This window comes from Macaca nemestrina, chromosome 1 (assembly GCF_043159975.1).
Source record: "Macaca nemestrina isolate mMacNem1 chromosome 1, mMacNem.hap1, whole genome shotgun sequence".
In the NCBI taxonomy this organism is placed as follows: Eukaryota; Metazoa; Chordata; class Mammalia; order Primates; family Cercopithecidae; genus Macaca; species Macaca nemestrina.
The window spans coordinates 227,568,610-227,596,345 of NC_092125.1; the positions used below are offsets into that span (position 1 = coordinate 227,568,610).

Consider the following 27,736-nt stretch of genomic DNA (forward strand, 5'->3'; position numbering starts at 1 on the left):
GAGTGCAGTGGCGCGATCTCGGCTCACTGCAGCCTCCGCCCCCCGTCTCAAGTGCTTCTCGTGCCTCAGCCTCCTGAGTAGCTAGGACTACAGGAGTGCGCCACCTCGCCCGGCTAATTTTTGTATTTTTATTTGTATTTTCTTTGAGACGGAGTTTCACTCTTGTCGCCCAGGCTGGAGTGTAGTGGCGTAGTCTCAGCTCACTGCAACCTCTGCCTCCAGAGTTCAAGTGATTGTCCCGCCTCAGCCTCCCAAGTAGCTGGAATTACAGGTGCTCGCCACCACGCCCAGCTAATTTTTGGATTTTTTTTTTTTTTTTTTTTTTTTTTTTGATACGGAGTCTCGCTCTGTCGCCCTGGCTGGAGTGCAGTGGCCGGATCTCAGCTCACTGCAAGCTCCGCCTCCCGGGTTTATGCCATTCTCCTGCCTCAGCCTCCTGAGTAGCTGGGACTACAGGCACCTGCCACCTCGACCGGCTAGTTTTTTGTATTTTTTAGTAGAGACGGGGTTTCTTTTTTTTTTTTTTTTTTTTTTTTGAGACGGAGTCTTGCTCTGTCACCCAGGCTGGAGTGCAGTGGCCGGATCTCAGCTCACTGCAAGCTCCGCCTCCCGGGTTTACCCCGTTCTCCTGCCTCAGCCTCCCGAGTAGCTGGGACTACAGGCGCTCGCCACCTCGCCCGGCTAGTTTTTTTTTTTGTATTTTTTAGTAGAGACGGGGTTTCACCGTGTTAGCCGGGATCGTCTCTCGATCTCCTGGCCTCGTGATCCGCCCGTCTCGGCCTCCCAAAGTGCTGGGATTACAGGCTTGAGCCACCGCGCCCGGCCGAGACGGGGTTTCACCGTGTTCGCCAGGATGGTCTCGATCTCCTGACCTCATGATCCGCCCGTCTCGGCCTCCCAAAGTGCTGGGATTACAGGCTTGAGCCACCGCGCCCGGCCAATTTTCGTATTTTTAATAGAGACGGGGTTTCACCCTGTTGGTCAGGCTCATCTCGAACTCCTAACCTCAGGTGATCCACCTCCTAAAGTGCTGGGATTACAGGCGTGAGCCACTGCCCCCGGTCTAATTTTTGTATTTTTAGTAGAGATGAGGTTTCTCCATGTTGGCCAGGCTGACCTCAAGTGACCCACCCGCCTCGGCCTCCGAAGTGCTGGGCTTACAGGCCGGAACCGCGTTGCCCGGCCCTGAAAGGGATTTTTTTTTTTTTTTTTTTTTTTTTTGAGACCTAGTCTTGCTTTGAGGCCAGACTGGAATGCAGTGGCGCGGTCTCTGGGCTCACTGCAACCTCCACATCCCGGGTTGAAGCAATTCCCCTGGCTCAGTCTCCCGAGTAGCTGGGACTACAGGCGCGTGCCACCTCACCCGGCTATATTTTTGTATTTTTAGTAGAGATGGGGTTTCACCATGTTAGCCAGGATAGTCTCAATCTCCTGACCTTGTGATCCACCGGCCTCAGCCTCCCAAAGTGCTGGGATTACAGGTGTGAACCACTGCACCTGGAACCCTGAAAGGGATCTTAATAGTTAAAAAAAAAAAAGGATTGCAGGCCGGGCGCGGTGGCTCAAGCCTGTAATCCCAGCACTTTGGGAGGCCGAGACGGGAGGATCACGAGGTCAGGAGATCAAGACCATCCTGGCTAACACGGTGAAACCCCGTCTCTACTAAAAATACAAAAAAAAAAAATTAGCCGGGCGCGGTGGTGGGCGCCTGTAGTCCCAGCTACTCGGAGGCTGAGGCGGGAGAATGGCGTGAACCCGGGAGGCGGAGCTTGCAGTGAGCCGAGATCGCGCCACTGCACTCCAGCCTGGGAGGCACAGCGAGACTCCGTCTCAAAAAAAAAAAAAAAAAAAAAAAAAGGATTGCAGTTACTGAGAGCTCAGAAATTCCAGGATTTAAGGGTTCTAAGTGTTTTAGGCTTTGAACCCATTTAAACATCCAGCTCTCTTATGGAGTAGTTGCCCCTATCTCTAAGTATGTTTACAGATGAAGAGACTGAGGTTGGGTAACTTACACAGTAGAGGGAGAGCTAGGAGTCAAACTCAGGCAGCCTGATTCTTAACATGGACGCCATTTCTGGGAGATTCCCTGTCTAATGCTGGAGGGAAGACAGAACCCAGGAAGTTCTGGAAGAGACTTGGCAAGCTGTGGGTCTTTAAAAGGACAGAGTGGTAGAGTCTGTCTGAACCAGGAGCAGAGAGCCGAGTTCACAGTCACCATGCTCTCTCTGTAGCTGCCATGGGGTATGATCTAAGGTTAAAAACATAAAGTATGGGCCGGGCACGGTGGCTCACACCTGTAATCGCAGCACTTTGGGAGGCTGAAGCTGGCAGATCACCTGAGGTCAGAAGTTTGGGACCAGCCTGACCAACATGGTGAAACCTCATCTCTACTAAAAGTACAAAAATTAGCTGAGTGTGATGGCACACTTCTGTAATCCCAGCTACTCTAGAAAGAAAGGAAGAAAGGAAGGGCCGGGCGCGGTGGCTCACGCTTGTAATGCCAGCACTTTGGGAGGCCGAGGCAGACCAGGCTGGTCTCAAAATCCTGACCTCAGGTGATCCGCCCACCTAGGCCTCTCAAAGTGCTGAGATTACAGGCATGAGCCACTGTGCCCAGCTCTCTCTTTTCCTTTTCCTTTCTTTCCTTCCTTTTCCCCTCTCTCCCTCCCCCTCCTTCCTTTCTTTTCCCCTCCCTCCCTCTCTCCTTCCTCTCACTCTGCCACCCAGGCTGGAGTGCAGTGGTGCAATCTCGGCTCACTGCAAGCTCCGCCTCCTGGGTTCACGCCATTCTTCTGCCTCAGCCTCCCTAGTAGCTGGGACTACAGGTGCCCGCCACCACACCTGGCCAATTGTTTTCTATTTTTTTTAATAGCGATGGAATTTCACCGTGTTAGCCAGGATGGTCTCGATCTCCTGACATTGTGATCTGCTCGCCTCGGCCTCCCAAATGCTGGGATTACAGACGTGAGCCACTATGCCCGGCCAATATTTGATTTTCTGTACCTGAATGAGTTTGCTGAGGATAACGGCTTCTAGCTCCATCCATGTCCCTGCAAAGGACGTGATCTCATTCCTGTTTATGACTGCAGCCTTTTAAAATTTTTTATTTTATTTAATTTTTATTTATTTATTTATTTATTTATTTTTGAGACAGTATCACTGTCACCCAGGCTGCAGTGTACCGGCATAATCTTAGCTCACTGCAACCTTTGCCTCTGGGTTCAAGTGATTCTCATGCCTCACCCTCTGGAGTAGCTGGGATTACAGGCACATGCCCAGCTAATTTTTGTAGTTTTAGTAGAGATGGTGGCAGTGGGAGCGGGGTGCTGGGGGATTTGCCATGTTGTCCAGGCTGGTCTCAAACTCCTGGCCTCAAGTGATCCCACTTCCTTCTCCCAGAGTTGCGGGGTTACTGGCGTGAGCCACCGTGCCTGGCCCAATATTTATTACTGATGGAGTGGAGTGGTGTAATTATGGCTCACTGCAGCCTCTACCTCCGAGACTCAAGCAGTCCACCCATCTCAGCCTCCCAACTAACTAGGACCACAGATGCATGCCACTGCACCCTGCTAATTTTTAAATGTTTTGTAAACAGAGGTCTCTGTTGCCCAGGCTGATCTTGAGCTCCTGGGCTCAAGTGATCCTCCTGCCTCAGCTTCACGAGTGTGAGCCACTGTGCCTGGCCTTACCTGCCTTTTAATGTGTGAATAGCAAGTTAAGATTTTAGAATCTGGCCAGGTGCGGTGGCTCATGCCTGTAATCCCAGCACTTTGGGAGGCCAAGGCTGGTGGATCACCTGAGGTCGGGAGTTCGAGACCAGCCTGACCAACATGGAGAAACCCCGTCTCTACTAAAAATACAAAATTAGCCGAGCATGGTGGCACATGCGAGTAATCCCAGCTACTCGCAGGAGATACTTGAACCTGGGAGGCGGAAGTTGCAGTGAGCCGAGATAGCGCCGTTGCACTCCAGCCTGGGCAACAAGAGTGAAACTCTGTCTCAAAAAAAAAAAAAAGAAAGAAAAAAGAAAAAAAAAGATTTTAGAATATTTCAGTCATTAGTGACAGGATGTATAATGTTTGTTCTTTCTGTTTTCTTTCCATGCTAGGGTTTTACTTTCAGTGGCATCTGCCGTGTGACCTGCCTCTATGGCCAGGTGCAGGTATTTGGTTTTACCATCAGCCAAGGCCAGCCTGCCCGAGACATCTTCTCTGTGTATACTCACTCTTGCTTGAGTATCCATGCACTTCATTACTCGTTGCCTGAGAAAAGCAAGAAAGAACTCAAAAGGGAAGCCCGGAATTTGCTCAAATCTCATCTTAACCTTGGTAATGAAAAGAACTGGGTAATTTACTGAGGGCCTACTGTGCTAATACTAATTAATAATTTTTAGGGCCGAGCACAGTGGCTCACGCCTGTAATCCCAGCACTTTGGGAGGCTGACGTGGGCGGATCACGAGGTCAGATCGAGACCATCCTGGCTAACACAGTGAAACCCTGTCTCTACTAAAAATACAAAAAAAAATTAGCCACGCGTGGTGGCGGGCGCCTGTAGCCCCAGCTACTCGGGAGGCTGAGGCAGGAGAATGGCGTGAACCTGGGAGGCGGAGCTTGCAGTGAGTGGAGATCGCGCCACTGCACTCCAGCCTGGGCGACAGAGTAAGACTCCTTTTCAAAATAAATAAATAAAAATAAAAATAAAAATGCAAAAAATTAGCCGGGCATGGTGGTGGGAGGCTGAGACAGGAGAATGGTGTGAACCTGGGAGGCGGAGCTTGTAGTAAGCCAAGATCGGGCCACTGCCCTGCAGCCTGGGTGACAGCGAGACTCTTTGTCTCAAAAAAATATTTTTAGATGCTTACTATGGTCTAGACAGTGTGCCAAGGACTTTGCTATATGTATATAAACCCTTACAAGGGTCCTGAAAGTGAAAGTACTATTGTTATCACCATTTTACTGACAAGAAAAATTGTTCAAGGCCACAAAATTATTATGTGGCAAACCTGGATTGACTTCTCCCCCCAGGTGTGTTCTGAGTATGCAGTATGGCCCCCTGAAAAAGGCTCTCAACCACAGTTCCTACTCCTGAAGTTTATAGTTTAGCCGAGGAGATGGCAGTCCTAAAGGGTGTGGAACGTAATTAAGTTAGTGCTTCTAAGGTGGTTTCTTTTTCTCTTTACAGATGACAGGCGTTGGTCGATGCAGAATTTTTCTCTTCAGTGTTCCATTGTGTTGCTAGAACATCTGAAAACTGCGTCTGTAAACTTCATAACCAGCTATCCAGGTTCATCCTACATTTTTGTGCAAGAGGTAGAACCCGTTTTTATTCAGAGATTTGCTAATTACTTGCACCAAAACAGTGATATTAAATGACTATGTAGGATGTTGTCTTGGAAGAGCAGTTTGTCCATATAGTGCTCTCGGTTCTACCGAATGTAATACGTGTATACAGAAAATAGTATAGAAAGGTATATTGTGAAAAATGTTTATCCTCCCCTCCTCAGTTTCATTCCTCAGCCAGCATTTTATATTGTAGTTGGTTATGTGCTTTTTGGGTTTTTATTAACACCATGCTCCAGCCCTGCTTTTTTGGTTTTGTTTGTTTGTTTGTTTGTTTTTGAGACTGAGTCTCTGTCACTCAGGCTGGATTGTAGTGGTGTAACCTCAACCTCACTGCAACCCCCGCTTCCCAGGGTCAAGCGATTCTCCTACCTCAGCCTCTTAAGTAGCTGGGATTACAGGCGCCTGCCACCATGCCCGGCTAATTTTTTTTTTCTTGTTTTTTGTTTTTTGTTTTGAGATGGAGTCTCACTCTGTCACCAGGCCGGAGTACAGTGGTGCAATGTCAGCTCACTGCAACCTCCGCCTCCTGGGTTCAAGTGATTTTCCTGCCTCAGCCTCCCGAGTAGCTGGGACCACAGGTGCATGCCACCATGCCCGGCTAATTTTTGTGTTTTTTAGTACAGACAGGGTTTCACCATGTTGGTCAGTCTGGTCTCAAATTCCTGACCTCAGGTGATCCACCCACCTCTGCTTTGCCTCCCAAAGTGCTGGGATTATAGGTGTGAGCCACCACGCCTGGCCTTTTTTGGGATTTTTAATGGTTGTCTTTATATCTCTGTTTATTAATTTGAGATAATAAAAATTTTCTCTAAACTATGAATGAGTAGTTTAAATGTACTTATATTTTCTTTTACCTCTTTCCTTACCTCTAATTTTTAACAAGTCGTAATTTTTATTACTCAAAAAGGCTTCATTTTTTTTTTTTTTTTTTTTTGAGACGGAGTCTCGCTCTGCCGCCTGGGCTGGAGTGCAGTGGCCGAGATCCGGCTCACTGCAAGCTCTGCCTCCCGGGTTCATGCCATTCTCCTGCCTCAGCCTCCCGAGTAGCTGGGACTACAGGCGCCGCCACCTCGCCCGGCTAGTTTTTTTTTTTTTTGTATTTTTTGGTAGAGACGGGGTTTCACCGTGTTAGCCAGGATGGTCTCGATCTCCTGACCTCGTGATCCGCCCGTCTCGGCCTGCCAAAGTGCTGGGATTACAGGCTTGAGCCACCGCGCCCGGCCAAGGCTTCATTTTTTATTTAGCTTTCTGACTCTGTGTTTGTGCCTTCAACACTTTTACAATGATGTTCTCCTCCTCGAGAAGGAAAGCACGCTTGATCCTGTCTTGAACACATTTAGCACACATGGAACCACCGTAGGCTCTGCTGACATGTTTTTTGTTTTGGACAATCTCATAAGAACTTTAGATCTTGGCCGGGTGCGGTGACTCATGCCTGTAATCCCAGCACTTTGGGAGGCCAAAGTGGGCAGATCACTTCAGGTCAGGAGTTGAAGACCAGCCTGGCCAACATGGTAAAACCCCATCTCTAGTAAAAATACAAAAAATTAGCTGGGCGTGGGGCACGCGCCTGTAATCTCAGCTACTCCAGAGGCTGAGGCAGGAGAATCGCTGGAACCTGGGAGACGGAGGTTGCAATGAGCGGAGATTGCACCACTGCACTCCAGCCTGGGAGACAGAGTGAGAATCCGTCTCAAAAAAAAAAGAACTTTAGGTCTCATGGCATGGACCCCTCGAAGCCTGCCTGGGCCCACGCCAATGCAGATTTTGGTGTTTTTCCAACCTTCTTGTTACAGAGACAAACAGTTTTATTACCAGGGGTTCAGGAGGCTCTTAACAAAACGAGGCTGTGTTGTAGGAAGCCTAGCACGGTGTATTGTAGGAACCCTATCACGGTGTATTGTAGGAAGCCTAGCACGGTGTATTGTAGGAAGCCTAGCACGGTGTATTGTAGGAAGCCTAGCACGGTGTATTGTAGGAAGCTAGCATGGTGTATTGTAGGAACCCTATCACAGTGTATTGTAGGAAGCCTATGACAGTATATTGTAGGAACCCTATCATGGTGTATTGTAGGAAGCCTAGCACGGTGTATTGTTGGAAGCCTATGACGGTGTATTGTAGGAACCCTATCACGTGTATTGTAGGAAGCCTATCACGGTGTATTGTAGGAACCCTATCACGTGTATTGTAGGAAGCCTATCACGGTGTATTGTAGGAAGCCTATGACGGTGTATTGTAGGAAGCCTATCACGGTGTATTGTAGGAAAGCCTATGATGCTGTGTCAAATGCTGGACCATTCTCACTTCCTGTAGACAACGTCCCTAGAAGAGAGCTTTTATTTGTATTTTTGAGATAAAGTCTCTGTTGCCCAGGCTGGAGTGCAGTGGCAAGATCTCAGCTCACTGCAGCCTCAGCCTTTCCAGGCTCAGGTGATCCTCCCACCAGAGCCTCGCAGTAGCTGGGATTACAGGTACATGCCATGACTCCCGGCTAATTTTTGTAGTTTTTGTAGAGACAGGATTTTGCCTTGTTGCCCAGGCTGGTCACGAGCTCTTGGACCCAAGCAATCCACCTGCCTCCAAAAGTGCTGAGATTACAGGTGTGAGCCACCGTGTCCGGCCTCATCTCTAAATTTTTGCTGGCCATATTATTCATTTCCTTAAGTTCTTTTTTTTTTCGTTTCCTTAAGTTCTATTACTATAATTGTCTCCCATGGGCCAGTAGGTAGAGTCTAATCTGCAGGATTGGCAGACAGACTGGATATGTGAGGGGTGAGGAAGAATCAAGGAATCACAGCAGGTTTTTGGCTTAACCACTGAGGTGCATGTAGTTGCCATTAACTGGGATGGGGTCACTGCAGGAGGAGTGGGTTTCGGTTTGTTAACCTTGAGATGCCTGGTAGATATCCAGCTGGACATGTCAAGTGGGCAGTTGAATGTATGAGTCTGGAGTTCAGGGAAGAGTTTGGAGGTGGAAATATGGGAGCCTTCAGCAGAGAGGATACCCAGGCCACCAGATGCAATAATAATGCCTATGGAGTTGAATAGATAGAAACAAGACGGTTCCAGCTCTGAGCCCTAGGGCACTCCAAGAAGAGGTCCAGGCAAAGATGAGGGAGCAGCAGATAGTCATTGGTTTTAGTGGAAAACCCAGTGTGTGATGTCCTGTGGGTCAGGAAGTCTTTAAATGAGACTTAACTGAACAGCAGTGATAAATGCTGCTGGTGGTCAGGTGAGACCTGAGAAAGCGCTGGCTGTAGAGGCCGGGAAGTAGCCTGATTGGAATGGGGTCAAGAGCCTGGGCGGAGAGGGACTGACGGGTTTAGTAGTAAAGTATTTTGCTTTGGTAGAAGTTAGCTGTAAAGGGAAGGAAAGAAATGAAGCAGTAGTTGGAGGGGTCAGTATGATCAGGAGAGTTTTGTAATTTTGTTAAGATGGATGAAAAAAACATGCTGGAACATGGCAGATGGGAATGATCCAGAGGAGAGGGGAGGTAACCATGCAGCAGAGAGAGGAGAGGCTGCCGGAACTATGTCTGTAAGTTAGCCACTAGGGATGGTTCCGGTTCTGGCATCATGTGGCCTTAGGAGCACAGCCAGGTCATTCATAGTGGCTGGAGGAAGTCCCTAGGAGAGGGCCAGAGGAAGTAGAAGTTGTCCTCTGATTATTTCCTACTGCACTGGGAAATGGAACCAAGGTCATTACCGTGTGGGAAGCAGATAGATACGAGGTGGGTGTGGGGAATTTGAAGTGAAAGGAGAGAGGAAATGAGAGCCGGACAGTGAACGGGCTGTTGTGGTTGCCTGTTAGTCCACTGCAGAGTCCAGTAGCTGGACCAGGACTGCAGAGGAGGAGATGGAATTGCCTGTTCTCAAGCCTTTCTTACTGAAAGTGAATGTTCCAGATGCCATTGGGCAGCGACATTCTTTTTACATTTATTTTCAGCTTTATCTGTTTTTTTCTGGGACTTCACTACCACTCTTCATATTTCTTATGCTCTTTCTTGGATACTTTTCTCCCTATCCCACCCTCTGGATGTGTCAGTAGATTCTGGAGTTGTTTTTTCACTTAAGGAAGATAGTAAACTTGATTATCTAATTTTATTAGATGTTCTTGTTTTGCCCTCAGTGATTGATAATTACACGTAGTGTAGAATGGTTGGTTCAGAAGACTTTTTTCTCAAATTGTTGAAGGCCTTGTTCTATTGTTTTCTAGGATCCAGCATTACCAATATGAAGCCTCACACTAGGCTGCTTCTCTTTTTTATTTTATTTTATTTTTTATTTATTTATTTTTTATTTATTTATTTATTTTTTTGAGACGGAGTCTTGCTTGTTGCCCAGGCTGGAGTGCAGTGGCCGGATCTCAGCTCACTGCAAGCTCCCGGGTTCACGCCATTCTCCTGCCTCAGCCTCCCGAGTAGCTGGGACTACAGGCGCCCGCCACCTCGCCCAGCTAGTTTTTTTTTGTATTTTTTAGTAGAGACGGGGTTTCACCGTGTTAGCCAGGATGGTCTCGATCTCCTGACCTCGTGATCCACCCGTCTCAGCCTCCCAAAGTGCTGGGATTACAGGCTTGAGCCACCGTATTTTTTATTTTTTTTGAGACACAGACACAGTCTCGCTCTATCGCCCAGGCTGGAGTGCAGTGCCACAATCTTGACCCACTGCAACCTCCACCTCCTGAGTTCAGACAATTCTTGTGCTTCAGCCTCCCAAGTAGCTGGGATTACAGGCATGCACCACTGCACCCAGCCTGCTTCACATTTCTTTATGATGTCTTTTTTTTTTTTTTTTTGAGACGGAGTTTCGCTCTTGTTGCCCAGGCTGGAGTGCAATGGTGCAATCTCAGCTCACTGCAACCTCCGCCTCCCAGGTTCAAGCAATTCTCCTGCCTCAGCCTCCCGAGTAGCTGGGATTACAGGAATGTGCCACCATGTCAGGCTAATTTTATATTTTTAGTAGAGACAGGGTTTCTCCATGTTGAGGCTGGTCTCGAACTCCTGACCTCAGGTGATCTGCCCGTGTCGGCCTCCCAAAGTGGTGGGATTACAGGCGTGAGCCACCGCGCCCGGCCTATGATGTCTTTATTCTGTGTTGATGAATTGCAAGAGAATGTGCTCATGGAGGGGGTCCCTTCCTTCATCCTCTTCTGTGGTGAGCTGGTTCCAACTGAGCCTTACCTGCCTCAGCAAGGGTCTGCTCTTCCTTTCCTTGGGCTGCTTTTCCAGTCCTGGACTTCACAGACCTGTGTTCTCCCTCTTTTCAACTCTGTTTGCATATGTTCTATGTGTTTCTGCTTTATGTTTTCAGAGGTTGCCTTGACTTAACTCTACATCACTCACCTGGTCTAGAGCCAGGGCCCCTTGCTGAATGCTTCCTGTGCAGTCATGTCTTACCAGGCATTATCTTTTTCTCTGGAGTCTGCTGTGGAGGCAGTGGCAGCTCGGGAGAAAGCAGAAACTGAAAACAGACGTGGATAACTTCAGGAATAGAGTTGGCAACACTTGTTGATGGGCTGGATTTGGGGGCAGGAGACAAAGGGAGGAAACAATTTATCTTCTCTGGCTCATAACTGGGTGAGGCTTGTTTAATTTAGTACTGAAGAAAAAACTATGCATTTTTTCACCTTAAAGTTTAAATTGTTGATTTCAGAGTCCAACTCCCCAGATTAAACCTGAATATTTAGCCTTGAGGTCTGTTGGCATCAGAAAAGAGAAAAAAAGGAAAGGCCTTCAGTTAACCGAGAGTACCCTTTCAGCCCTGGAAGAGTTAGTCAGTGTTTCCTGTGGTGAGTAATACACACTGATCACCCTGAGTGTCTGTCCACCAAACCCCCAGATGATTATTAGTCATAATTCGAGTCCAAGGAAGATGGCTAATTCTAGCGATCAATGTTTGTTTCCCCTTCAGAAGAAGTAGATGGCTGCCCTGTCATTCTGGTTTGTGGATCCCAGGATGTTGGAAAGTCAACATTTAATAGATACCTGATTAACCAGTTGTTAAATAGGTAAGAGTGCTTTTCTTATGGCTTTGACACATTGCTAGGTTTTTGGCATTAAGTGGGATTTTTGATTTGGAGGGAGTGCTTCTTGGCTTCTAGCTAGAGATTACATACAGTTCTAAAGCTGCCCAGCTAAAGCATCTGGTCCTCACTGCCCTCTGCTTTGCAGCGTATGACAATGCTCTAGCGTGGGCTGACTAGCTTGCCTGCAGGTGAACTTCCAAGAGGAGACACTTGGTCTCAGAGTCTGTATTCATAAGTTCTGGTATATGTGTGTGGTTTGATTTGTTTTTTTTTCAGACAGGGTCTCCCTCAGGCTGGAGTGCAATGGCACAATCATACCTCATAGTCTTGAACTCCTGGGCTCAAGTGCGATCCTCCCACCTCAGCCTCCTAAGCAGCTGGGACTCAGCCATGGGCCACCATGCCTGGCTAATTTTCTTATTTTAATTTTTTTTGTAGGGACGAGGTCTTGCTGTGTTGCCCAGTCTGGTCTTGAACTCCTGGGAATTTTCTTTTTTTTTTTTTTTGAGATGGAGTCTCGCTCTGTCGCCCAGGCTGGAGTGCAGTAGCGCAATCTCGGCTCACTGCAAGCCCCGCCTCCCGGGTTCACACCATTCTCCTGCCTCAACCTCCCGAGTAGCTGGGACTACAGGCGCCCGCCACCACACCTGGCTAATTTTTTGTATTTTTAGTAGAGACAGGGTTTCCCTGTGTTAGCCAGGATGATCTCTATCTCCTGACCTCGTGATCCGCCCATCTCAGACTCCCAAAGTGCTGGGATTACAGGAGTGAGCCACCGTGCCCAGCTGGAATTTTCTTTTAAATTTTTTTTTTTTTTTTTTTGAGACCAGGTCTGACTGTGTTGCCCAGCCAAAAGTATAGTGGAATGAACACGGCTTGCTGCAGCCTTAACGTCCTGGGTTCAAGCAGTCGTCCCACTTTAGCCTACCAAGTATCTGGGACCATAGTAGAGTACCACCACACCTGGCTAGTTGTTTGTTTGTTTGTTTGTTTTTGAGACAGAGTTTCGCTCTTGTTGCTCAGGCTGGAGTGCGGTGGCACGATCTCAGCTCACTGCAAGCTCCGCCTCCCAGGTTCATGCCATTTTCCTGCCTCAGCCTCCCGAGTAGCTGGGACTACAGGAGCCTGCCACCATGTCCGGCTAATTTTCTTTTGTATTTTTAGTAGAGACTGGATTTCACCGTGTTAGCCAGGATGGTCTCGATCTCCTGACCTCGTGATCCGCCTGCCTCGGCCTCCCAAAGTGCTGGGATTACAGGCGTGAGCCACTGCACCCGGCCTTTTTTTTTTTTTTTTTTGAGACGGAGTCTCGCTCTGTCACCCAGGCTGGAGTGCAGTGGCACCATCTCAACTTACTTCATGAAGCTCCTCCTCCCGGGTTCATGCCATTCTCCTGCCTCAGCCTCCCAAATAGCTGGGACTACAGGCGCCCACCACCACGCCTGGCTAATTTTTTGTATTTTTAGTAGTGATGGGGTTTCCCCGTGTTAGCCAGGATAGTCTTGATCTCCTGACCTCTCCTGACCTTTTTTTTTGACTCTATCTCAAAAAAAAAAAAAAAAAAAAAATGGCTGGGTACTGTGGCTTCTGCCTGTAATCCCAGCACTTTGGGAAGCTGAGGTAGGAGGATTGCTTGAGCCCAGGAGTTTGGGACCAGCCTGGGCAACGTAATGAGACCCTGTCTCTACAAAAAATTTAGAAATTAGTCGGGCGTGGTGGCATGTGCCTGTGGTCCCAGCTACTTGGGAGGCTAAGGAGGGAGTATTGCTTGAGCCCAGGAGGTCGAGGCTGCAGTGAGTTCTGATCCCTGTACTCCAGCCTGGGTGACTCAGTGACGCCCTGTCTCAAGAAAAAATAAACTTACGTGAAAGATGGCCAGGTGTGGTGGCTCATGCCTTTAATCCCAGCACTTTAGGAGGCCGAGGTGGGTGGATCACTTGAGGTCAGGAATTCAAGACCAGCCTGGCCAACATGGTGAAACCCCGTCTCTACTAAAAATACAAAAATTAGCCGGGCATGATGCCACATGCCTGTAATCCCAGCTACTTGGGAGGGTGAGGCAGGAGAATTGCTCAAGCCTGGGAAACGGAGGTTGTAGCGAGCGGAGATCGCGCCACTGCACTCCAACCTGGGCGACAGAGTGAGACTCTGTCTGGAAAAAAAAAAAATTCTCTGAAAGAGCAAGTTGTGCCCATGTTATAAATGGACATTGTGACCACGTCTGCACTGAATTTCTCTGGACTCGTTTTTAAACAGTGATTGTCATGTTGGGGCTTCACTTTGAAGTGCTGTGTGGGGTGGATTATGCCTGTGTGTCACGTGAAATCTTTACTGTCTGATTATCCTTTCTACCGAGTAAAGCTAGTTAGGATTTTCTTTCTTTTTTCTTTTTAAAAATTTGCAGTCTTCCCTGCGTTGACTATTTGGAATGTGATCTGGGACAGACAGAATTTACCCCTCCTGGTTGCATTTCTTTACTTAACATTACAGAACCAGTTCTGGGTATGTATTATGTATTTCTCGAATGTCTTGGTTTTATGAAATTCATATGTAATGATGCTTACCAAAACTCAAAAATAGAAGAGTATAAAATATTAAAAGTGAACACGCATCTACCAAACTCAGGGTCTTTCCATAACTTGTTCCACTAACCTCCAAAAACTATGGGGTTTTCTCATTTTAGGAAATGGATCTGCTACTCATTTTGTTCTTTGAAATTAATTGGGTGTGGTGGCAAAAATTATTTTGTTTTATGTAAATTAGAAACATATGTTTCCCTAATTTCTTTTTTTTTTTTGAGACAGAGTCTCACTTTGTTGCCCAGGCTGGAGTGCAGTGACCCGATCTTGGCTCACTGCAAGCTCCGCCTCCCAGGTTCATGCCATTCTCCTGCCTCAGCCTCCCGGGTAGCTGGGACTACAGGCGCCCACCACCACGTCCAGCTAATTTTTTGTATTTTTAGTAGAGATGGGGTTTCACCGTGTTAGCCAGGATGGTCTCGATCTCACTGCGTGATCCACCACGCCCAGCCTTTTTTTTTTTTTTTTTGAGACGGAGTCTCACGCTGTCGCCCAGGCTGGAGTGCTGTGGCACAATCTCGGCTCACTACAAGCTCCGCCTCCTGGGTTCATGCCATTCTCCTGCCTCAGCCTCCTGAGTAGTTGGGACTACAGGCACCCGCCACCACGCCTGGCTAATTTTTTGTATTTTTTTAGTAGAGACAGGGTTTCACCATGTTAGCCAGGATGGTCTCGATCTCCTGACCTTGTGATCCGCCGGCGCCGACCTCCTAAAGTGCTGGGATTACAGTCATGAACCACCACGCCCAGCCCCTAATGTCCTTTATCTGGTTCAGAACCTAACCCACAGTTCTCCATCTCTTTTTGAAAAAAATAATATAGAAGATTTCATGAATTTGCATGTTATCCTTGTACAGGGCCCATTGCCAGTCTTCTCTGTATCATTCCAGTTTTTTAGGGTATGTGCTGCTGAAATAAGTACCACATTGCTTTCTTTTTTTTTTTTTCTTTGAGATGGAGTCTTGTTCTGTCACCCAGGCCGACTAGAGTGCGTGGTGTGATCTGTGCTCACTGTAACCTCCGCCTCCTGAGTTGGAACTGTTTTCCTGCCTCAGCCTCCTGAGTAACTGTGACTACAGGTGCATGCCACCATGCCCAGCTAATTTTTATATTTTTAGTAAAGACAGGGTTTCACCTTGTTGGCCAGTCTGGTCTGGAACTCCTGACCTCAGGTCGTCCACTCACCTCTGACTCCTAAGTGCTGAGATTATAGGCATGAGCCACTGTGCCTGGCCACAACTTTTGTTGTGTTTGCAATGGGGTGAGACCCTGTTTCTACAAAAAAATTTAAAAATTAGGTGTGGTTTTTTGTCATCCCAAAATGAAAACTGTACTCATTAAAGAATAACTCTCGGCCGGGCGCGGTGGCTCAAGCCTGTAATCCCAGCACTTTGGGAGGCCGAGGCGGGCGGATCACAAGGTCAGGAGATCGAGACCACAGTGAAACCCCGTCTCTACTAAAAATACAAAAAATTAGCCAGGTGTGGTGGTGGGCGTCTGTAGTCCCATCTACTCGGGAGGCTGAGGCAGGAGAATGGCGTGAACCCGGGAGGCGGAGCTTGCAATGAGCCGAGATCGCGCCACTGCACTCCAGCCTGGGTGACAGAGCGAGACTCTGTCTCAAAAAATAAAAAAAGAATAAATCCCTCTTGTCCTCTTTCCTAGCCCCTAGAGACTTCACCTCTGTTCTACTTTTTGTCCCTATGAATTTGGCTATTCTCATGTAAGTGGAGTCATCCAATACTTACCCTTTGTCTGGCTTATTTCACTCAGCATAGTATTGTCAGAATCCATCCATGTTGTAGCATGTATCAAAATTTAATTGCTGGCCAGGTACCATGGCTCACACCTGTAATCCCAGCACTTTGGGAGGCCAAGGTGGACAGATTGCTTGAGCCTGGGAGTTTGAGACCAGGGTAGCATGGTGAAACCCAGTCTCTATAAAACATTATAAAAATGTATAAAAATTTTTATAATTATAAAAAATTATAAAAATTAGCTGGGCTTGGTGGCCCATGCCTATAGTCCCAGATACTTGGGAGTCTGAAGCAGGAGGATCACTTGAACCTGGGAGGTGGAGGCTGCAGTGAGCTGAAATTGCACCATTACACGCCAGCCTGGGCGACAGAGTGAGATTCTGTCTCAAAAAAAAAATTAATTCCTTTTCATGGCTGGATGTTACTCAGTTGTATGTTTATATCACATTTAGTTTATCCATTCAGCTGTTGATGGACACTTGGGTTCTTTCCACATTTTGGCTCTCGTGAATAATCCTGCTATGAACACGGGTATTCAAATATCTCCTCCAGATCCTGCTTTCAGTTCTTTCAGGTATATACCAAGGAGTGGAATTGCTGGGTCTTATGGTAGTTCTGTGTTTAACGTTTTGAGAACTGCCAAACCGTTTTTCACAGTAGTTAGTTGCATTTTACATTCCCAGCAGCAATGCACAAGAGTTCTGATTTCTCCGTATCCTCACCAATGCTTATTTTGATTATAGCTGTCCGAGTTTGTGTGAAGTAATGTCTCATTTTGGTTTTCATTTACATTCCCTTAAATGACTAATGATGTTGAGCATGTGCTTATTGGCCATTTGTATATCTTCTTTGGAGAAATGTCTATTCCAGTCCTTGAATATTGCTTGCATGGTTTGTTTTTTGTTTTTGTTTTTGTTTGAGACGGAGTCTTGCTCTTTGCTCTGTCGCCCAGGCTGGAGTGCAGTGGCATGCTCTCGGCTTACTACAAGCTCTGCCTCGCGGGTTCATGCCATTCTCCTGCATCAGCCTCCCGGGTAGCTGGGACTACAGGCGCCCGCCACCACGTCCAGCTAATTTTTTGTATTTTTAGTAGAGATGGGGTTTCACCGTATTAGCCAGGATGGTCTTGATCTCCTGACTGCGTGATCCACCCGCCTCGGCCTCCCAAAGTGCTGGGATTACAGGCGTGAGCCACTGCGCCTGGCCAATGCACAGTTCTTAATTTTGATGAAGTTCAGTGTATCTATTTTTTCACTTGTTGCCTATGCTTTTAGTGTTATATCCTTGAAATCATTACTAAATCTAATGTCATCATGATTTTCTCTCATGTTTTCTTGTAAGAGCTTTATAGTTTTTAACTTTTTAACTTTTTTTATTTTTAAATTTTTCAGCCTGAATATGTTTGTTCCATTTTTGCTCTTAAGTTTAAGTTTCTGATCCATTTTGAATGAACATTTTCATATGCTGTAAAGAATTGGTCCAGCTTCTTTCTTTTGAATATAGATATTGAGATTTTCCACCACCATTTGTTGAAAAGACTATCTTGAAGATGGTTTGATCTTATATGTATGGGCTTATTTCCTGATTCCATTTCTGTTTCATTGGTCTACATGTCTGTCCTTGACCCAGCATCATACTGTTTTAATTGCTATAGCTTTTCGGTAAGTTTTGAAGTCAGTACAAGTCCCTTCCCCATTTTTCAGTTGGGTTATTTGCTTTCTTGCTGTTGAATTTCTTGTGTTCCTTACATATTTTGGATATTAACCCCTTATCAGATGTATGATTTACAAATGTTTTCTCCCATTCTGAGGGTTGTCTCTTTGTAAATTCTTTCCTTTGTTATGCAGAAGCTTTTTAGTTTGATGCCATCTCATATGTCTATTGTTACCTTTGTTTTCAGGGTCATATCTAGGAAATTGTTACCTAGACCAGTGTCATGAAGCGTTTCCTCTAGTAGGTTTACAGTTTCAGGTCTTTTTTTTTTTTTTTTTTGAGACAGAGTCTCGCTTGTCGCCCAGGCTGGAGTGCAGTGGCGCTATCTTAGCTCACTGTAAGCTCTGCCTCCCAGGTTCACACCATTCTCCTGCCTCGACTCCCGAGTAGGTGGGACCACAGGTGCCCGCCACCACGCCTGGCTAATTTTTTGTATTTTTATAGAAACGGGGTTTCACCTTGTTAGCCAGGATTGTCTTGATCTCCTGACCTTGTGATCCGCCCGCCTCGGCCTCCCAAAGTGCTGGGATTACAGGCGTGAGCCACCACGCCCGGCCAGTTTCAGGTCTTAATACTTAAGTCTTTATTCCATTTTGAGTTGATTTTTGTATATGATGTTTGATAAAGATATCTAGTAGTATCCTTCTTTTCCCTGTGAATAACCAGATTTCCTGGTCTTGTTTATTGAAGACTATCATTCCCCCTTGTTTTGTTATTAGCATCTTTGTCAGAAATAAATTGGCTGTAAATGCAGTGTTTATTTCCAGACTTTCTATGCTGTTCCATTGAGTGATATGTCTCTTTTTATGCCATTACCGTGCTTCGTTTCTGAGAGAGACAGGGTTTCACTGTCACCCAGGCTGGAGTGCGTTAGCACAATCATAGCTCACTGTAGCCTCAAATTCCTGGAAACAGGTGATCTGCCTCAGCTTCCGAAAGCACTGAGATTGCGGAGCCTCCACGCCTGATCCTGCCATGGTGTTTTACTTTAAAACGCACGACTAATTTTTTGCATTTTTAGTAGAGACGGGGTTTCACCGTGTTAGCCAGGATGGTCTCGATCTCCTGACCTTGTGATCCACCCACTTTAGCCTCCTGAAGTGCTGGGATTACAGGCATGAGCCACCGCACCCGGCCCACACCTGGCTAATTTTTAAACAATTATTTTTAGAGGCAGTGTCTCACTTTGTAGCCCGGGCTGGACCATGCTCTTTTAATTATAACTGCTTTTGAAGTCAGAGAATGTGATACCTCCAACTTTTTATTTTATTTTATTTTTTTGCTCTTGCTGCCCAGGCTGGAGTGCAGTAGCACGATCTCGGCTCACTGCAACCCGTGCCTCCTAGGTTCAAGCGATTCTCCTGCCTCAGCCTCCCAAGTAGCTGGGATTACAGGCGTGCGCCACCACGCCTGGATAATTTTTTGTATTTTTAGTAGAGGCGGGGTTTCACCATGTTGGCCTGGCTGGTTTCGAACTCCTGACCTCAGGTGATCCACCTGCCTTGGTCTCCCAAAGTGCTAGAATTATAGGTGTAAGCCACCATGTCCAACTGACCCTGTCTGTCTTTAAAAAAAAAAAAAAAGAAAGAAAAACAAAAAAACTTGGCTCATTATTCTGAATACATTAATGTATGTATACAATATCCCTATGTATAAGCAACCACTCTGTCCTGCCGGCCACCTCCTAGGACCCGTCTGTCTACTGAGTTCCTCTTACGTCCTAGGTCCTGACTGCACCCTTGGCCTGGGCCCTCCAGCACTGACCCTAGCTACTCCATGGCTCCATCCTTTTTTGAGCACTGTCTTAACTTTCTGGCAAAACAGGAAGTTCTAGGGTCATCTTTCACTTTCTCTTCCATAGCCTTGGAATGAGCTATTTTTCCAGAGAGCCCTGGCTCCTTTTCAGAGGGAGAGATTGAAACCAGAGTTTCAGTACTGTGTGCGCTTGTTGCCTTTGGTGTGTCATTGTTTCTAGATCTCAGTGCACAAAGCTAGCATCTATGACATATTTAAACCCACACATACATATGTGTATGTGTATATATGCATATAGATCTATACTTGTATAGATACCTTTTCTGTTTCATTAAAACCATGAGGCCAGCATGGTTCTTCATACCTGTAATCCCAGCCTGTGGGAGGCTGAGGCAGGCGGATCACTTGAGGTCAGGAGTTTGAGACCAACTTGGCCAACATAGCAAAACCTCATCTCTACTAAAAAATCCAAAAATTAGCCAGGTGTGGTGGCAAGTGCCTGTAATCCCAGCTACTTGGGAGGCTGAGGCAGGAGAATCACTTGAACTTGGAAGGTGGAGGTTGCAGTGAGCTGAGATTGCACCACTGCAGTCCAGCCTGGGTGACACAGTGAGACTCCATCTCAAAAAAATAAAAGGAAAAAAAAAAAAGAAAGCCATGAGTTTCTGACTCATCCGATCCCAGCTTAACATCCCAGGGATCACTCTCATTAGCCTTCCTCACTTTCATATTTGTAAGTTATTCTCTGGTGTTAAGAAACCTGGCTATGATTATTTATAATTTATTTGCATATTTGCTCAGTCTTCTCTCAACTATGCAGGCCACTCCCTCTGCTACTGGCCACCCCACATCCCTGCCCTTACTGGCCCCAACCTTGAAGAGAGCCTTGCTAGCTGAATTCCTAGCTGCCATCATAGTGGCCACTCTGATGGTTGAGTCTCTGTCACAGATGGCCTTGCTGCAATCACACTGATCCAGGCCATCTCCCTGCTGACCCTGTCGCACACAGTCCTGCTCACTGGCCTCTGACTGTGCTGGCCCTGCCCTCATTGAACTGCTCAGCTCCCTGTCCCTGGCCAGAGGAGATACGTCATGATTAGGAGTGTGAACACAGGAGCCAGGCCCCTGGGTTTAAGCCAGCTTGCTGTTTACTGACTAGCCGACCTTGTTCAGGTTAATCTCTTTCCCAATTTCCTCATCTATAAAAATGAGGATGCTACCACCTGCCACAGGGTTATGAAAATTAGAGGCTCTTGGCTGGGCACGGTGGCTCACGCCTATAATCTTAGCACTTTGGGAGGCTGAGGTAGGTGGATCACCTGAGGTCGGGAGTTCAAGACCAGCCTGACCAACATGGAGAAACCCCGTCTCTACTAAAAATACAAAATTAGCCGGGCGTGGTGGCACATGCCTGCAATTCCAGCTACGCAGGAGGCTGAGGCAGGAGAATTGCTTGAACCCAGTAGGTGGAGGTTGCAGTGAGCCAAGGTCGCGCCATTGCACTTCAGCCTGGGCAACAAGAGTGTAACTCTGTCTAAAAAAAAAAAAAGAAAGAAAAAATTAGAGACTCTATGTGAAGGGCCTAGAACAGAGTCATTGCTGTATTCCTATAAGACACACATGCCGGCCGGGCGCGGTGGCTCACGCCTGTAATCCCAGCACTTTGGGAGGCCGAGGCGGGCGGATCACAAGGTCAGGAGATCGAGACCACGGTGAAACCCCATCTCTACTAAAAATTACAAAAAAAAATTAGCCGGGCGCGGTTGTGGGCGCCTGTAGTCCCAGCTACTCGGGAGGCTGAGGCAGGAGAATGGCGTGAACCCGGGAGGCGGAGCTTGCAGCGAGCCGAGATCGCGCCACTGCACTCCAGCCTGGGCTGGGCGACAGAGCGAGACTCCGTCTCAAAAAAAAAAAAAAAAAAAAGACACACATGCCTATTCATTGCCCTTTCATTGGGATAGAAGCCCTGCAAGGGTGAGGATGTTTGTCTGTTTTGTTTACAGATATGTCCCAAATCACTGGAACAAGCCCAGCAGTTAGCAGGTTTTTGTGTTTGCTGAATGAATATAATTGGCATTAGCCGTTTATGTGAAAGTGAGCATGTCTTTGTGTTAAGTTGAAAGCTTAGATTTCCAAAAAATGGAATTAGAGTATTCCTGTAGGTACGATGGTCTCAGATTTCCTAAGGTTCTTTGTCAGTGGTAACAGCTGAAACAAAACCCTCACCACCTTTTAAGTAGCCAGGATTGAACACTCATCTTACCTTACTCATCTGATTACTCATCTTTATCTTCTTAGGGCCACCTTTCACTCACCTGAGGACACCACAGAAGATGGTATATTATGGGAAACCTTCTTGTAAAAACAACTACGAGAATTATATTGACATAATAAAATATGTGTTCAGCGCTTACAAGAGAGAGTCCCCTCTCATTGTCAACACTATGGGATGGGTTTCAGGTAAGCCTGCACGCACACATCTGCAAGGGAAGGACAGGCAGTGTGAGTACTCTTAGCTTTCAGACAGCCACATTAAAGCCTAGTGTTTTGTTTTTTGTTTTTAATTGAGGCAGGGTCTCACTCTGTCGTCCAGGCTGGAGTGCAATGGCGTGATCTTGGCTCACTGCATCCTCTGCCTCTCGGGCTCAAACAATCCTCCCACCTCAGCCTCTGGAGTAGTTGGGACCACAGGCGTGTGTTACTCTGCCCAGCTAATTTTTGTAGTTTTAGTAGAGATGGGGTTTTGCCATGTTGGCCATTCTGGTCTTGAACTTCTGGCCTCAAGTGATCCGCCCACCTTGGCCTGCCAAGGCGTGCTGGGATTACAAACACGAGTCACAGCGCCCAGCCGAAGTCCAACTTATTGATGGTTTCTTTGTCTTAGAACAAATGCACCCATTTGTCTTAGGAGCATGTCACTGTTCTTGAGCGTGTCACTGTTCTGGAGTGCATCAGCTGTGCTAATGTCTCTTCCCCACAGACCAGGGGCTCCTGCTTCTCATTGATCTGATCCGATTGCTGTCTCCCAGCCACGTGGTTCAGTTCCGCTGTGACCACAGTAAATATATGCCAGACCTTACCCCGCAGTATGTAGATGACATGGATGGCTTGTACACAAAAAGCAAGACCAAGATGAGAAATCGACGTTTCAGACTCGCAGCATTTGCAGATGCTTTGGAATTTGCTGATGAAGAAAAAGAAAGTCCAGTTGAGTTCACTGGACATAAACTGATAGGTGTTTATACAGACTTTACATACAGAATAACTCCAAGAAATAGGTAACTAACCCTCATTTGGCTGAAGAATTAACGTTTCCTTCTGTCGAAAAAGGCCTGCCATTCTCAATTCCTCTAAAGGCCTGAGTCCTCTAAAATCTTCAGTTCTCTATCACAGCTGTGCATTTACAAAGAAGAACCAATTGTTTTCTGAACTGTTATAGTGGCCCCTAACTCTGGCCGCCAGCAACTTGGACTTAAAGGAGAGTCTTTACGCGTCCTGTTTTTCCAGTCGGGGTCTGTCAAGAGGGGGCAGTGTTGGAAAGCCCAGTACTGTGTGAAAATGGGACCTCTGTGATGACAGGTGTGAGAGGTGGCCGTGGAGGGTTAAATGTCTACTTACCTTGTTGTAATTTGCCTTTCAGAGAGTCACATAACAAAATTCTTCGAGATCTGACCATCTTGAGTTACCTTAGCCAGCTGCAGCCCCCGATGCCCAAACCACTTTCTCCTTTACATAGCCTGACACCCTATCAGGTAATCTGAACTTACGGGAGAAATTGTCTTCATTTTGTTACACACTTGTGTGGTTTTCTGTGTGCTGGGCACTCTTCTAACCACTTCATAACTCCTCGCTCATTTAATCCTCAGAACATCCCAGTGTCATAGGTTCTGTTGTTATTCCCATTTTATAGATGGGGAAACTGAGGTGTAGAGAGGCTGAGGGACTCAGCAGTAGGGGCCGGGCTGGCATGCAGGCCCAGGCAGTTCAGCTCTGGTGACCGCTCTTAGCCATGTTTCTGTCCTGAGGTTGAGTGTGGCTCTGTGCTGGGTTTGAATGTCCCGCCTGGTCGCAGGGGCTGCTCCAGCACTTCCACTTTTCAGCTGTAGAACAGGGGTGCTACTGGGCCTCAGAGAGTGATCGTGTGGATTCAGGGAGCGTTCACAGTGGAACCTGGCACCCAGAGAGCACTCTTAAAGTACTTCACATTAGCCAGGTGCGGTGGCTCACGCCTGTAATCCCAACACTTTGGGAGGCCGAGGCGGGCGGATCACAAGGTCACGAGATTGAGGCCATCCTGGCTAACACAGTGAAACCCCATCTCTACTAAAAGATATAAAAAACTAGCCGGGCGAGGTGGCAGGTGCCTGTGGTCCCAGCTGTTCGGGAGGCTGAGGCAGGAGAATGGCGTAAACTCAGGAGGCGGAGCTTGCAGTGAGGTGAGATCCGGCCGCTGTACTCCAGCCTGGGCGACAGAGCGAGACTCTGTCTCAAAAAAAAAAAAATACAAAAAATTGGGGGACACGGTGGCTCACGCCTGTAATCCTAGCACTTTGGGAGGCCGAGGCAGGCGAATCATGAGGTCAGGAGATCGAGATTATCCTAGCTAACACAGTGAAACCCCGTCTCCACTAAAAGTACAACAAATTAGCTGGGCGTGGTGTCTCATGCCTGTAGTCCCAGCTACTTGGGAGGCTGAGGCAGGAGAATGGCGTGAACCCAAAGGGGCAGAGCTTGCAGTGAGCCGAGATTGTGCCACTGCACTCCAGCCTGGGCAACAGTGCAAGACTCCGTATTTAAAAAAAAAAAAAATTAGCCAGGCGTGGTGGCACGTACCTGTAGTCCCAGCTACTCGGGAGGTTGAGGCAGGAGGATCGCTCGAACCCTGGAGGCGGAGGTTGCAGTGATCCGAGATCACGACACCGCACTCCAGCCTGGGCGACAGAGCGAAATGCCGACTCCAAAAAAAAAAAAGTACTTCACATTACTGTCGTCAAAAGTAGATTTCCACCACCAGCGTATTTGCAACTTGAAATCCAGGCTGCTAATAATTGTTTTGGGAGGAAAGCATGATAGTGTTAGGATTCAGGATGATGAAAAAGCAAAACTAGTGGCAGGTGGCACTTCTGAAATGCTTACTCTGTGCAGTACTCTGTTCTAAGCCTGTGTAACTCCACTACTTACCATGGTCCTGTTATTATCCCCATTTTACAGATGGTAAAACCAAGGCCAGGGACTGGGAGTCAGCTTTCCCAAAATGGTGCAGTCAAAGTTGAGGCTAGGACTGAAGCTGCAGGACGCCCGACTCTGAGCCCGGGTCTGCCGTGCCACACAGCCTGTCCGGTTTTGAGTGCTTGCTCCATGCCAGGCACTCTGCCAAGCATTTAGGGGCTCAGTGACTTCATGGCCACCCTGTGAGAGAAAGGCTAAGACATGCTTCATTTATAGCTTTGAGCATTGGGAGCTGTCAGGTGGAAGCACTTGCCCAGGCTGGAGTGCAGTGGCACAATCTCAGCTCACTGCAACCTCTGCCTCTCGGGTTTAAGTGATTCTTGTGCCTCAGCCTCCCGAGTAGCTGGAACTACAGGCACGCACCACCATCCCTGGCTAATCTTTTTATTTTTAGTAGAGACAGGGTTTTGCCATGTTGGCCAGGCTGGTCTCAAACTCCTGACCTCAAGTGATCAACCCACCTTGGCCTCCCAGAGGGTTGGGATTACTGGCATGAGCCACTGCACCCGGCCTAAAGAATTTTTTATTTTATTTTATTTTATTTATTTTTTATTTATTAATTTGTTTTTGAGACAGAGTCTTTCTCTGTTGCCCAGGCTGGAGTACAGTGGCGCGATCTCCGCTCAGTGAGACACCGCACTCCAGCCTGGGTGACAGAGCGAAATGCCGACTCCAAAAAAAAAAAAGTACTTCACATTACTGCAACCTCCACCTCCCAGGTTCAAGTGATTCTCCTGCCTCAACCTCCTGAGTAGCTGGGATTACAGGCGCCCGCCACCATGCCCAGCTAATTTTGTATTTTTAGTAGAGACCGGGTTTCACCATGTTGGTCAGGCTGGTCTTGACCTCCTGACCTCGTGATCTGCCCACGTCGGCCTCCCAGAGTGCTGGGATTATAGGCATGAGCCACTGCACCTGGCTGTTTTTATTCTTTAAAGATACTTTTGGGTAGGCACTTTGGCAGACCTATCTTTAGACAGCTGGTTAATCTAGTTGTAAAAATTAAGTGGTTTTTCAAAGTAGCAATGAATAGAGTGAGATGCAAATTCATTTTCCAGGTCCCTTTCAATGCAGTCGCGCTCCGAATTACCCACTCTGATGTCGCCCCTACCCATATACTATATGCTGTGAACGCCAGCTGGGTTGGTCTTTGCAAGATCCAGGATGACGTCAGAGGATACACGAATGGGCCCATCCTGCTTGCCCAGACTCCAATCTGTGACTGCTTGGGCTTTGGTGAGTCTGAGAGTAAAACATATCCATAAACCTACTGAAGAGGATCTACTGCTTTAACTGTAGATGACTGGTCTTGACCTTGTAGCTGTGTCTAAGCTACAGAGGTCAGAGAACCCCCACTCATCTATATAGCATGCCTTAGGGGCTGGAGGCCAGGAAGGAAGCAGCTATTTCTCTGCTTCGTCTACCAGCTCTATAAATGTAGACTTCCCAAGGGCCTGGGCTTGGCCCTCTTCTTGCTCGACACTTCTCCCCTGTCTCAGTCACTGCTGGGTTCTAAATCCATCTTTAGGCGTTCCCTTTCTGCAGTGTCCTCCAACACAGCTGTTCATCTGCGTTCCAAACCCACCTTGCCAGTGTACATCTCCACTTGAGTGTCTGACTCGCATGTAGACCTGGGACCCTCAGAACCCTCCTGCCCGCACCCTCTCCTCCTTGCCCCAGGCTTGTGCTTGGTCCATTGGAAGATTCACTCTGACATCCAGGTCAGACCCTGGCCCCTCCTTGGCATCCCCTAGCCTTCATTTGCTACTTTCAGCCCACTAGACGGTCTGTTGGCTTCTGTCTTCAAAATATGTCAGCTTTCTCCACCTCTTCTCAGCATGTTAGTCAGCCACCGCCATCTGCTGAAAAGTTTCTTAACTGAACTCTCCACTTCCTCTCTTAAAATTTATCCCCATAGCCAGGAATGACCTGAACCCAGGCGCAGTTGTGCCACAGCCTGGCACTTCCCATCACTCAGATCCAAGGTCTGGACCAGGGCTCGAAGTGCCCAGCAGGATTGGGTCCCCACCTCCTTGACCTGCCTTGGTTTCTTGAGGTCAATAAACATGGAGTTTTGGAAGGGTGCTGGAGCTAAGTAATCCCAAATTAGCGAAGTCCTTAAATGCACATTTCAGATTTGGACAACACTGTATTTCTCAAAAGCATTTTCACAGAAATTGTGTCATTTAGTACAGACCATAAAGGAGGAACAGTGATGGGGAAAGATCAGGTTGTCTTCTGTACGTTCCTTAGTGGTGGATTTTCCCCCTGGCCTGTACTCACCAACAATCTAGGACTTTTGTTTGTTTGTTTGAGACGGAGTCTTGCTCTGTTGCCCACGCTGGAGTGCAATGGTGTGATCTCCGCTCACTGCAACCTCCGTCTCCCAGGTTCAAATGATTCTTCTGTCTCAGCCTCCTGAGTAGCTTGGATTACAGACATGCGCCACCCCGCCCAGCTAATTTTGTATTTTTAGTAGAGATGGGATTTCACCATGTTGGTCAGCCTGGTCTTGAGCTCCTGACCTTGTGATCCGCCCACCTTGGCCTCCCAAAGTGCTGGGATTACAGACGTGAGCCACTGCGCACAGGCTGTTTTTTGTTTTTTGTTTGTTTGTTTGTTTTTTTGAGACAAAGTCTCTCTCTATTTGGACTCACTGCAACCTCTGCCTCCTGGGTTCAAGTGATTCCTGTGTCTCAGACTCCTGAGTAGCTGGGAATTACAGGCACGTGCCACCATGCCCAGCTGATATTTGAAATTTTAGTAGAGACAGGGTTTCACCATGTTGGCCAGGCTGGTCGCAAACTCCTGACCTCATTCGATCCACCGGCCTCAGCCTCCACAGTGCTGGGATTCCAGGCGTAGCCACCGCAGCTGGCCCAATCTAGGACTTTTGCATGTAGACCGTTTTGGTTCCTCATGGCTGAACACAGGGAAGGTACAAACTGTCCCAATTTTCAAGGACTCTGTCTCTTGACTCTTTGTATTTTCTTTTTTCTTTCTTTTTTTTTTTTGAGACAGAATCTCGCTCTGTCACCCAGGCTGGAGTTCAGTGGCGCCATCTCAGCTCACTGCAAGCTCCGCCTCCTGTGTTCAAGCTATTCTCCTGTCTCAACCTCCCGAGTATCTGGGACTACAGGTGCCCGCCACCACGCCTGGCTAATTTTTTGTATTTTTAGTAGAGATGGGGTTTCACCGTCTTGCCCACGCTGGTCTCGAACTCCTGATCTCGGGCAGTCCACCCTCCTCGGCCTCCCAGAGTGCTGTGATTACAGGCGTGAGCTACTACACCCGGCCAGCTCTTTGTATTTTCAAAACAAAACAGAGTTGAAA

At 47.5% G+C, this 27,736-nt stretch overlaps 1 protein-coding gene and 1 non-coding gene across 3 annotated transcripts in view; one reads left to right on the forward strand and one right to left on the reverse strand.

Moving 5' to 3' along the window:
- LOC105479532 (nucleolar protein 9) overlaps nt 1-27,736 on the forward strand; it is a 36,001-nt gene that overhangs the window by 700 nt on the left and 7,565 nt on the right. For both annotated transcript variants that reach the window (XR_011606196.1, XM_011737532.3), the window contains exons 2-10: nt 4,109-4,328; nt 5,183-5,310; nt 10,998-11,133; nt 11,256-11,352; nt 13,775-13,872; nt 21,473-21,634; nt 22,155-22,452; nt 22,815-22,926; nt 25,462-25,639. Coding sequence is in view for 1 of the 2 variants with exons in the window: in XM_011737532.3 (XP_011735834.1) it covers nt 4,109-4,328; nt 5,183-5,310; nt 10,998-11,133; nt 11,256-11,352; nt 13,775-13,872; nt 21,473-21,634; nt 22,155-22,452; nt 22,815-22,926; nt 25,462-25,639 (1,429 nt within the window). In the remaining variant the exon portion in view is untranslated. The remainder of the gene's footprint in view (nt 1-4,108; nt 4,329-5,182; nt 5,311-10,997; nt 11,134-11,255; nt 11,353-13,774; nt 13,873-21,472; nt 21,635-22,154; nt 22,453-22,814; nt 22,927-25,461; nt 25,640-27,736) is intronic.
- LOC112426424 (U6 spliceosomal RNA) lies at nt 14,762-14,871 on the reverse strand. Its single transcript, XR_003017726.1, has one exon. It is a non-coding gene; the product is annotated as a U6 spliceosomal RNA (small nuclear RNA).